Source organism: Sinocyclocheilus anshuiensis, unplaced genomic scaffold (genome assembly GCF_001515605.1).
Source record: "Sinocyclocheilus anshuiensis isolate Anshui unplaced genomic scaffold, SAMN03320099.WGS_v1.1 scaffold249, whole genome shotgun sequence".
Lineage (NCBI taxonomy): Eukaryota > Metazoa > Chordata > Actinopteri > Cypriniformes > Cyprinidae > Sinocyclocheilus > Sinocyclocheilus anshuiensis.
In genome coordinates this window covers 1,574,745-1,587,930 of record NW_015540871.1, presented here as the reverse complement: position 1 = coordinate 1,587,930, position 13,186 = coordinate 1,574,745, and the positions used below count along the sequence as shown (strand labels likewise).

Genomic DNA, 13,186 nt, shown 5'->3' with positions numbered 1-13,186 from the left:
GTGGTGTGTGTGTGTGTAGTGTGTGTGTGTGTGTGTGTGTGTGTGTGTGTGTGTGTGTGTGTGTGTGCGCGTGTGTGTAACTTTTACTGCCAATTCCATGTGACTTACAGTAACAGACATCAATAGCCTGATTAATCAATGGTTAACACAATCATGATAAGAGCTGATATAACCCAGTTATCCATTATACACTCACACACACTTTCCAGATTTAAATAAATCATTGGTTTGTCACAAGAACACAATATCTGTTTTTAGGCAGCTCTGTGAGGAAAAGGCTAGTTGCTAACTCCCCAATGTCACAACATTAAGACATGACACACAAAAAAGAAGTAGGTGTTCTTCATTATTTGTTACACTTTGAGTGTACTTCTCTCTATAGTACACTTAATCTCTGTAACACACTATTCTATATAGTACACTATACAGTATGTGGTATGTCGAACTCAATAGATGATTAATTTTAATCCAATTAAAATGCAGTGCTGCTTATTTATTAATATAAGTAAGCAATGTCCTTGCTGGAAGGCTTGCACACACTTGAGCACATGTGTTTATATGTGTGTGTACTTAGCCATGTTGGGAGGCAAAATTGTCCCTACAAGAAAGTAAATGTGACAAAAAAAAAGCCATCTGGGTATATTCTGGGATGCCCTCATTTTGATTTTTTTAATATTTTTTCTTTATTTTATTCTAAAAAGTTTTCATTCAGGGTTTCTAGTAATTATATATTTGGGTTAGTTTCTAGTGATTATAATTAGCTTTAATAAAAACAATAGAAGTTATGATTTAGACAGCTAAGCAAGTGTGTGTGTGTGTGTGTAAATGTGCTCAACAAGCACGGTTACATTTCACCAGACAAAGCGTCCAAAAAAGTACAAAATTACTCTTGTGAAAATTAAAATGTAAAAATTACAAAAAAATTGAACAATTATTCTTAGAAAATTAGGTAAAATACAACAACAGATCTTAGTTTTAACCATGAAAGTCCAAATAGCTCAGCTGTTACAATGTTGGGAAACACATTAGCACCAAGCTGTGACCTGTCAGGATGACCCATTAATGGACTGACAGTGCAGAACAGCTGGCAACAGGAGAAAGACCTGAAACCTACAGCCAAAAACGAACAAAATGTTCTTTTGTTTGAAATTTTAAAAAAGGCAGAAAGAGGACATAAACCAAGAGTGACAGCTACAAAGACAATGCTTTCTTTCGGATATGGTGATTGAGGACAGTATGATGGAGTGAGTCTTTCTGACCTCTGCTAAAAATAATACGGTTTACTCAAGAATACTGCCAAGACATTCCACATCCAGCCAGCGGAGCGAATCTGAAAGCACTCAGGATGACAGCACGTGTGTGTCTAATCCGTGATGAGACTGAGTGACCTCTACATGCGATAAAAAAGACTGAGTCACCATCTGGCTGAAGAATTTGTGCAAATCTCAACCTGCTAAAACACACATTTCCTCTAGATTCAAGGCTTCACAATCTTGATAATACAATAAAATTAATCCTCATTTACACTGAGTGTTTGATGATAATTGTACACATTTTCTGTGTGCTTGATTCTTTGTGCTGCTACACACCCAAAGCTATGACATAGTCAGGCTAGCCCACATCTTACAAGTGGCTGTATAACATGGTACACTAACACCATGTCTACACCGGATGTGACAGTTGTCTTGTCGCGTCGCATCGTGCCGCAACAGCTTGAGGCTGTCTACACTGAGTGCGTCTACACTGAAAAATCATTTGAAATTTGAGTCAGTACGTCATAAATAGAACGAGGCATCAGTTTACTGTCGGGGATTTGTCTTGTCGTGTCGCGCCACATCCAGTGTAGACGGCATCACTGATTATAATGGGTTCTATAGTATTTTGTCAAGTTGCGCCTCGCCATTCACATCTGGTGTAGACACGGTGTAAGTGTATAAATTACAAAAAATCCTGTTCTTTTAAACTTTCTATTCATCAAAGCATCCTGAAAAAGTATGTATCACAGTTTCCACAAGAATATTAAGCAACACAACTGTTTTCGACATTAATAATAATAAGGAATGTTTCTTGAGCACTAATCAGCATATTAGAATGATTTCTGAAGAATCATGTGGCACTGAAGACTGGAGTAAAAGCATTTAAAAAATTTAGAGTGGATTATATTTTAGAAATATATTAAAATAGAAAACACTTACTATAAAACTAATATTTTAATATTTTATATAATATGTGTAATAATATTTCACAATATTAATGATTTACTGCATTTTTGATCAAATAAATGTAGCCTTGGTGAGCATAAGAGCTCATTCTGTATGCTGGTTTATACCAAAATAAGATGTATTACCATCTGATACAATCACTGTCCCACCACAGTACTTTTTTTGTAAGGATATGTACTGTACGCACTGACAAATCCATCTGCCCAGGTTGTGAGGGAGATGTAGGACAGACACACACACACACATCCTATTAAACATCATTAATGCCTGAACTCACCAGGGTGTGCCGTTGGCTGTGCGAGTGGGCTGAGACAGAGTGACCTCTAGTTGCCCCTGTAAAAGAGAAAAAACAGAACACATGGGCATCTGGCAGGTATTGATCTTTCACTTCCTTTCCAGTAAACTCTGCTAGATATTCTCGAAGGATGTGCAGTACATAGAGAACAATCAGTCTCTTTCACTTCTTTTGTTTCGATATGATCAACAAACATCATATGGTTCCATTTGGTTCTTCAGTTTTGTATTGCCATGGTATCAAAATTTCAGTTGTTGATACCAACTGGAAAAAAGGAAAAAGTTTATACAGAAAACTCTTGTTAATTGGTTAACTGTAAGTTACATTACCAAATATGGTGAAAAATTGTAAATGGTTTAGCATCACACTATATGTGACATTATTGTAAAATTCTGTCAAATATATGGTTTTTGCAAGTAAAAACTATGAATTACTGTATAATTTACTGTGAGAAAGAGTAAAAGGACATTACCAGAAGTCCTTGTGCGACACATCACATATTTTATATTAAGTTAGTCTCTTCTCATTTGTGCCATCAGTAATGTACATCTGAGTGTTTTGTGTTACATTTTCTATATACATTAGTTAATATTTTTGCATTATTTTTGGGTCATATGTATGGGTTTCCCTTAAACATTAAATGAACAAAAAGATACATTTTGTTGACATTCCAGGTGGAAAAAAGGCAGGTCATGAAACAGCTGGTCTTTGATTATGAATCATTATAAATAACTATGGTTTGGCATTATGCGAAAAAATCTAATACCATATGGTATTGGGTGAAAACCTTTAAAGTAACTGTACATTCAACTCCACTGCTGTCCTAACTGGTTGCACAAACCATCCACAATGTACTAGCAGTGGCCTCAAAAACTAGCTGTCTGAGATGTTTTGGCCGTTGATGCGGCAAATGACGCCTGATGACTGACAGTGTGGCGGGCTATGGTTCGAGGGATGTCTGGATTCTTTAGTACATTTCTCAGGTCTGGCTTCCCCTTCCCCATCTCAGAGCTCATATTAAAGAGGGGAAGACAGAACGAGAAAAGAGCTCTGGACTGCAGCAGGGGTCGAGGAAAGGTCAACCTGAATGACCTGGAAACCCTTTGATGTGGCTCAACGTGGCTAACCAAAAGAAAAAGTAGCAATTGGTCATAATGGCAGTTAGCCGACTGTATGGTGTTTCATAATTGTGAACTAATCATGAGTTAAGTCATGTAATTTGTATGGTAATTGTCAAACAACTGTATAAATACCTAGTCTATATGCTGTGAGTCATAAGGTCATTTACTGGATTCTAAAAGACTCCCTTGGTTAAAGAAAACCCCATGGGCTCTGCAGATATAAAGCGGAACAATACAAAACAGACCACACTTCCTATTTGCTACATGATACAGAGTAATGTTCTACGTTAAGTATTTGAACAAACCCTGAGGTATTAAACTAGACTTGCCATACAGCTTATCAGGAAGAGGGGTGCTATTTCATATAATTGGACTTACAATTTCATATAAGTGGACTTACAATTTTCACCTGATATCAATGCAGTAAAAAAAAAACACACTAGCACTGCATAGCAACATGCTAAAAACTACCCAAAACATTCTAGTACTGGACAGCAATGTGCTAAAAACACACTCATAACACCCTAGCAACCACACAGCAGAGCAACCTAGAAACTCACAGTATCCTAGCAACCACATAGCAATGCACTAATAACCCAGAACACCCTAGAAACTGCACAGAATCATGCTAAAAATAAACACATAGCAGATTTTTTTCATTTATTTATTATTCACTTATTTTTTATTTTATTTATTTTTATTTTTTGGATCTTCTGGTGCAACAACAAACTTTTCTTTGGTTAGGTACAGTATGTTGGACTTCAACAGTCATTTAGTCTGTTTAAACCCTGCTACTTTCCTAAAGTCAACTGCAAACTCGCATTTAGACCGGCCACCATCCAATCAACAACGATGGACAGAATACATTTTTTTTTTCTTTTCATACGTTTTTTTTCTTTTTGATTATCTTTTATTCAGATGCATGTCACAATAAAGATCAAAATATCTGCCAATACCATTTCCATTTTATTGCGACTTGAACATTATTTTGTTTCTTTATAAACCATTTTTGCATTTGAGTTTTGCAATTTGACTTACATTTTTCAGTAATTTAGTCACTAGGTCAAAAACACACACACACACACACACACACTTACCTTTATGAACAAGTGCACTTAGTAACAGCACCTCTTCTGTAGTACTTGGCAGTGAATTCAAACACACAAACACTCAGCAGTCCCGGGCACTTGACTGCTGCTTGCAGATCATAACATTCAAAATTAGGGCTGTTCTTAGAACTGAAAAAGACATAGAGGGCTTTTGTGCTCAATCCGTCTACACGCAATACCAACCCAGTTTTACCCCACCCAGCCCCTCTGGACCAACTCCGTTACGCAGCCAGCCCTCAGACCCTTCACACCCAGTGGACAGTAAATGCACACTGCCCTTCCCTGTGAACAGATCTGATGTCAGCTTTAGTTTCCTCTCTGTGCTACCTGACATGCATGTGCTTGAGCCTGAATATTAAAGGGATAGTTCACCCCAAAATGAAAATTCAGTCATCCTCATATAAAACCTGGACTTTTCATTCTCCATTCACTTTATAGACAAAAAAATAAAAAAAGATTTTTGGGTGACCTATGCCTTAAATGGCATTCAAGAGGAAGGGACGAAGAGAAACAAACATCAGAGGGAAACATTTCCTGCTTTGAACTGTGTTGCCTCTTAAACTAAAACACACATAGAGCGAAGCCTCAATACCTTCTGGCCAGTGATGGCTAAAACAAACATATGCAAAAGTGTCCTGAAGGATTAGTTGGCTCCTACTGTTTTGCCAGCAATTTTCTTGTGAATGGTCCTGTAGTCAATAAAAGCAGTGTTTGGCCATATAGGCAGCGAGTACGCTGCAATTTGCAATAAATACTGTTTATGAGTGGATTCTAGTTAAAGTTGATTTCCAGGAAAATTACAAGGAGGCTCATTTACACAACCATGTATTTCTTCCCACTGAGATGACCATCTGACCCCTGTCAACCGCCCACTCACTGGCAGGCCTGGGCTGCGGTGCCACGCTCGGCTCGCCTGCGGGTTCCCGTTAATGGCTGGTATGCATTGGCTCTGATTCTGCCCTTTGGTCCAGTGACTCTGTGAGGTTTATCAGAATCGATCCCGGCTGTAAACTGACTCAGTCTGACTCCCCCACATCAGCTGTAACTCTAGCCCCCCCTCACCTTGACCTCTTTCACAGACACGCACCTCTATGTGTGTGCGTCCAAGTCTGTGCCGCTCTGTGGCATTATGTTTCAGGGCTCTGGCACAACCTCGGAGGAACGTTCCGTGCCGGGCTGGGGGCTCCCGAGAGGGTCATGAGGCTAAAGAGTCAGGACGACGGTTCTTTTCTTACACAAACACTTTCAAAGAAACAAACCTTTGAGTGAAAAGAAAATATTCTTTTTTATTTTGTTTACATTAGTAATTATTTCTTATTTTATGTCATATGTTTTCTTTTTCTTTAAAACAGTCATCATAATACGCATAAAAAATTCTGGTTTCCAGGTACTGATCAATGTTGAAATGGTTAAATTAATACAAAGTACATACATTCATTACCATTCAAAAGTATGAGGACAGTAAGATTTTTTTTGGAACAAAAATATTACTTTTACTCACCAAGAATGCATGAAATTGATCAAAAGAGACAGTAAAGACATTTATAATGTTACAATTCCTATTTCAAATAAATGTCGTTCTTTTTAACTTTATATTCATCAATGAGGAACGTTCCGTGCCGGGCTGGGGGCTCCCGAGAGGGTCATGAGGCTAAAGAGTCAGGACGACGGTTCTTTTCTTACACAAACACTTTCAAAGAAACAAACCTTTGAGTGAGAAGAAAATATTCTTTTTTATTTTGTTTACATTACTAATTATTTCTTATTTTATGTTATATGTTTTCTTTTTCTTTAAAACAGTCATCATAATACGCATAAAAAATTCTGGTTTCCAGGTACTGATCAATGTTTAAATGGTTAAATTAATACAAAGTACATACATTCATTACCATTCAAAAGTATGAGGACAGTAAGATTTTTTTTGGAACAAAAATATTACTTTTACTCACCAAGAATGCATGAAATTGATCAAAAGAGACAGTAAAGACATTTATAATGTTACAATTCCTATTTCAAATAAATGTCGTTCTTTTTAACTTTATATTCATCAATGAATCCTGATGGAGCAATGTTTTCAACATTGATAATATTAAATATTTCTTGAGCAGCAAATCAGCATATTAGAGTGATTTCTGAAGGATCATGTGACACTGAAGTCTGGAGTAATGACTGCTGAAAATTCAGCTTTGACAACACAAGAATAAATTACATTTTAAAATATATATAATCTAAAAAACTTTCGTTAAATTGTAATATTTCACAGTGTTACTGTTATTACTTTATTTTTGATCAAATAAATGCAGCCTTGTTGAGCACAAGTGATTTATTTCAAAAACATTTACAAAATCTTATACCCAAGCTTTTGAACAATAGTACAGAGGTTTTAAAGTTCTAAACTCTTGAATGTAAGAATGACTGCTGCTAGATAAATATTGAAATATTAGTCTATTCTGAAGTGCATGTGACAAGTTTGGCGCTAAATCTATGAAATGCTATCCAGGTCAGCGGCAAGACGCTTCACAGCTAGAACTAGAGCTGCTATGTTTAGTACATACACACGTACAGTCACAATGATGGCATAGGGAGTAGGGAAAGTTGTAAGTCCACTTGGCATAGGGGGATGGACTGGCTGAGGTCCCTGCCAGAGAAAGAGTGGAGTTAAAAGAGCAGGATGGAGGTGAGAAAGAAGATAAAAGTGTGTTACAGAGCGAAAGGGGTGTGTATAATGAGACTGGCTTAATGTTTAACCAGGGTGGAGAGTAGGGGTGTGCGATATATATCGTCTGCGATAATATCTTAATCGTTGTTTTAACGATGTGCGATTTGACGTTATCGAGTATTTTGTAAAAACCTTTCAAAGCACCCCTACAGAGTGCACGCATACATTACGTCAAGTTTAAACTAGTGCGTGTGTGCATTTAGAGTTCGTTCGTTCACTGCATGATTCAGTCTACAATACATTTAAAATGATCACAAATTCATGACATGATGGCAGAAAATGTATATATTTATACCATTTCATATTGTTAATCAATATCAAACCAAGAGTGCCGTTTTTTGATTACAAATGTGCTATTGATTTTTTTTTTTTACAATAGTTCAATAAACAAGAAGTTCATTAAGAGACATATTAGACACCATGAATCAAACGTTTAAATGACTCGGTTCAATCGCAATGACTCACTTATTAACAGTGACTTTCTGCCCCCTACTGGCGATTTTAATTTCACATTCAGAGTATCTTTTATTATTTAAATAATTTCAAACGTTTTATGTTTAATATATCAAAACATTATTTATGCATAATGTTTAATAGCAGGTTAAATGCATTCATGTTCTGCACTAAACAGTAGTGTGTAAATACATCTAAATACCACTTCAGATGCAGCGTTTGTGTTTGACCCCTTTCAAACAGCGTCGCGTTCTGACATACAAATTCCGTATTGCGGTATTTTAAAAATTCATATCATAACAAAAATAAACACTGGTATTCGGTATGAACCAGTATACCGCCCAGCACTACTGAACACCACACAGATTATGAAGAATATCAAAAACTTTAGGAGTCCGCTGTCTATGGCAGTCCGTAAGATATCAGGACAATAACACACTCAGCAAAATATCGTCTAATTATCGTTATCGATCAAATCCCAGAAAATAGAGATATTATTTTTTGTCAATATCGCCCACCCCTAGTGGAGAGGCACCATAAATGTTGGACAGGCTCAGCAGGGGAGACTGAGAGGTGTCATTAAACCTCTCTCTCGCGCTTTCTTCAGTTCCTCTGAGTTGCCCACGCTTCACATTCATTTGTTAAAGTAGTCTACGTGTATTTCTTCATGTGTTAAAGACGTCCTTTTAACCTGTAGGGCTTCAGGCAAAAAGCACAGATCAGAGTTCAAATTCAGATGAACTTCAGGAAAGGACACATCCGAATTCTTCTTAAGTGTCATACCTTCCACTGCAAACCCCTTCCTAAGACATATCAAGAGTTCACAGCACTCAAAATAGTCTGTCTGTTTCACATAATATCTATTAAAGCTTGAGCGGGGGGTTTGAGTCGGTTAGGAAGGCTGGGAAAGGTATGGCATGTGAGCAGGACCTCTGGCAAGAGCATTCCGGGACGAGGAGCAGGATGAATCATCCGGGCAGGAGATGCTGTGATGGGTTCGTTCCGTGGCTCACTTCCGTTCCTGTGTCCCAAGAGAAGGGGTTGAGTAAGCGGGCGGAAATGCCGCTGCACTGCCAACCACAAACCTATGGAGCAGATGTTCGTCTGTGTGCTTTTTTTATGCTTCTACCCTGAGGGGACTTTTAGGGACAGACAGGATTAGCCAAACAAAACAAACTTAATTTTCTTTTTTCCAATTTTCCAAGTGGTCTGAAAGACTACCACTTCAACTTTTTATATTGAATTTCAAGGTATCATTCAATCCCATTTGTCTAAGTTACTGTGTGTTGCTGGGAAACTAAGACTACAAAGTGAAAACATAAGGGGAAAAAAACAAATGTAGCGTTATGGAAAATCTGTTTATTTTGCCCATATCGCTCCAACAAAAACAACAACAGAACATTAAACCTCAATTTAAACCTGCATAGCGCAAGATTTTGGCTCAACATAGAGGGTGTGGGGGAAATACCATCTCAAATCTCTGTGGTTCTACCGTTATACCTTAACAGCACTGAGTCTGTGCCAGAAACTTCTGCCAGTTTGTGTTTCTTTCCCAGGATGCCCTGCTCCTCACCCCAACAGCTGCAGTGGGCGGGTGTCCTGGTGTCATAACATCTTCAAGACACAGCGTGAATGTCAAAAACAAGAAGAAAGACAGTTTTGTGTCTCCTAAGGAACACGGAAGAGTGAAGCAAGAGATGTTCGTCACTCTAAAATAGGAGAGAGGGGGAAGAGCAAGAGCGTGCAGGACAAACAGAAGTGCTCTTTCAGTTCGCCCACTGTCTGTTTGGCCAGCTTGATTGGGGACTGCTGCTGACGTCAGAGTCTCACACATGGGGGAGCAGATCCCTAAACCAGCACAGCTGCATGCTTCCTAATATGATAGCCTTAAAGAGAAAGTTCGTCACCCTCATGTTGTTCCAACCTGTATGACTTTCTTTCTTCTGTGAAACCCCATAAAATATATTTTGAAGAATGTTTTTTGGACCCTACTGAATTTCATTGTATGGACAAAAGTTAAAGCATATCTTCTTTTGTGTTGCAAAGAAGAAAGTAAGTCATTCAGGTTTGGAACAACATGAGAATGAGTAAACGATGACTGAATTCTCAGTTTTGAGTAAACTATCTTTCATTTAGCATTAAAGTACAATGTTATGAGCCAAAATATCTGCTTTACATACTGTAGGATGAAATGCAGGTTTTTTTTTTGTTATGAGCCAAAATATCTGCTTTACATACTGTAGGATGAAATGCAGGTTTTTTTTTTGTTATGAGCCAAAATATTTGCTTTACATACTGTAGGATGAAATGCAGGTTTTTTTTAAGCACAGATATAGTACAGATGTACATTTGAGTTGAAAGTGGATCTGTTGAGATGATACATTCAGCTGCGGTCTCCTGCGGCACGAAAAAGGACCGTTAACAGTCGCTGCAGAGAGGAAATATCCAAACACACACGTCTGTGGGGTCTGACCACCTGCTTGAGTGTGTGGCCTACAGAGGGTTGGGTGCAATGGAGGAGGTCTTTGTGTATACACGTCAATGGATGTTTCCGGAGTGGGCTTTCCTAGACTTCAGCCAAACCAGGCCTCTCTGTACCCTCCGTGTCTTCCAAGCATGCATTTCCTCTTCGGCAAAAATAGCTGACAGTGAAAGCCCAACTTCCATAAGTATCTGGTTTTAAGTCTGACTAGGGGAAAAGGCTGCTAATATTTCATCAAAACAGAGCAAAATGGGAAATGAAACTAAGCCAAACTTATTTAGCCAGCAGAATTCTCTGCTTGAAAATTCAGTTTAAACCCTTAGCTATGTTGTAGAAAATGGTAGATGTGGTCACATTTCTGCGAAATTTTGTGGGCAATAACGTCCATTGTCATTAGCGGGGTAAGCACTGCTCACACAGAAGTCACTTTCAATCCAAGTAGCTTTTTTTGTGGTGAATTTGCAACTTGAACCAGATGCTAAATCTGAATGGGAAAAACTTTTGCCCTTACACAAAATTCCCATTTGTGTGGATTCTTAATGAAATTTCTGGACTTTTGCACATGGAAATTCGCTGAACAATGGTAAATGTAATGTAGACACATGCATTTTCTGTAAAGCTGCTTTGAAACAATGTGTATTGTGAAAAGCGCCATACAAATAAATTTGAATTGAATTTAATTAAATGTGACTGTACCTTAAGCCAATCATTAGCAAATCCAAAATGATCAAGGGATGGTAGACAATTTTGGACTCACACCAGTTTAAAATAGTCAAGCTGGTTTTTGGTGGCACATGGAGGCTGGTCAACCAGCGAATGTCTACGTTGAACAAATTTAATGAGAAACCAGCTAGCACATTGCAAAACACAGTTACCAGTTTAAGCTTCATTTTCCAACATTTTCCAACATGTCCTTAAAGAATAAGCTTTGTTAGTTCAAACCACCAAAAGGCAGAGTGCTAATCATGGGCAACATTTGACTCTTGAGTCAGGGGGGGCGAGAAAAAAAACAAATAAAAAAATAAATAAATAAAAGCTAAAAAAAAAAAATTTCCGGATGTAAGAATCAAAACCATGCCCTACAGTATTGCAACGCATCAAAACAGTCAATACAACACAGTCAAGAATAACTTAAAGCGGTTGCCACCATTTAGTAAACTGTGGAGCTGACTCTTGCGGCTGACTTGAATGGCGATGCTTCCCGTTTGTCATGGCCTTTCATTTTAACCAGAGATGTGCATGCTGCTTTTCTGATATTCACTTAAGTTTTCCGTGTTTTTTTCCTGTGTCACTTGAAAGTGTCCGTTTTGAATCGTTGTTACCAATGGTGAGACACGGCGAGGAAAAAATAAACGATCAGTTGTTGGGACTATATTCTGTCATAAATCGCATACCATTCATTGCTGAACTTTGTACCGTCCGTTACTGGAAATTAAATTAAATTACTGGTTGATACGTCCCGGTCTCAATAAAGTTTACACACACTTTTGGTCCGTGAATTAGATCTCGCTCGGGTCGCGTGCTGTCGAAGTTTGGCCAGGACCGGTTTCAGAATTAAATCACTGAGGCTGCTTTCACATATATTTTATGTTCAGTGCCAATCATTGCTATTTTGAGAGTGAAATATGCGGATGTCATTCCCGAAACTTTGCAGGGTGTAGATGTCCGAAAAACAAAAGTTTCATACAAATTCTGAATTGATTATACCCTAGAAAGTGCGCAAAGCGTGCTCATCTTCGTTCATCGCGATCTCACAAAGTTCCGTTATAATCAATTGATAGTTTTCACGTGGCGTCACACCCTTATAGGAATGCCCACCTGGAGGGCAAAACGAAGCTTTGCTCCACTGACCGCCAGTTATTTTTACGCAGTTTGCATTAAGTAGTAATGTAGTAAAACGCAGATATTAAAAGGCGAAATTCAGTAAACATCTTATTGATTATGTATATTTTGTTCAGGCAAGCAGATGAAGCCAGAATATAAATGCAATGTGCAAAGTTTCATGTTAAACAAAAACCATTAGAAGGAAAACACTGAACCATTAAGCGGATTGCATTCACATTCCGAACTCATCTGCTTGTCTATGTAAACTATGCATCATAAATATAGAGAATATTACTGTTTTATATATATTAAGGCACTTTAAGTGTTTTTACAACATTTTGTCGCACTGTTTAATGATTGAAATATTGCCACGGGTGCTTAATATGGATTGCAAATGGTCAAAACTTTTGGTAAAGCATTTTGTTCACATACCTTTGTTTTATTCTTTGAGAGGTGATCTAAATATTTGCGGCTGTGAAACAGATGGAAAATTTACAGGTTTGTCCTGCAGTTCTATGGATGTTTTGCCCTCCAGGTCTTCGAGCCGGTCACGTGACTGAAAGCTATTGCTGCGTTCAAGTCCTCCTGGGACGTTCGTAAGAGTTGACAAGTCGTAATTACGACGTCAGGTGCGTTCAAGTCAGTTTAGCACAAGATGGCGGTGTACCTTCTTTTAATAAATTACAAGAAAATACAACAAGGGTCTGTTAACTCTGCTTATAGAAAATGAAGAGCAAAGAATTCGCATCAGGTGTGTTTTGCGTTTTTAATATTTTTAAAAAGTAATTTATGAAGCCACTTTAATCTGAAAAACTTCATCAAAACGATCAATTTAAACAAAAATTGACCGTCAACTACAGACGTTGCAGCCATCGATTCCGCTATGTTTCTCATTGACACGCCCCCAACTCGGAAACTCGAGGCTTAAAGAAAATGTCGAGTTTCCCACTCGTAATAATGA

General features: G+C 38.0%; 1 protein-coding gene across 1 annotated transcript in view; it reads right to left on the bottom strand.

The window, feature by feature from the left end:
* Nucleotides 1-13,186, bottom strand: part of LOC107688129 (pleckstrin homology domain-containing family H member 3-like) — a 45,323-nt gene that overhangs the window by 26,008 nt on the left and 6,129 nt on the right. Inside the window, exon 2 of the mRNA XM_016485705.1 lies at nucleotides 2,500-2,555. Coding sequence (XP_016341191.1) covers nucleotides 2,500-2,555 — 56 coding nt within the window. The remainder of the gene's footprint in view (nucleotides 1-2,499; nucleotides 2,556-13,186) is intronic.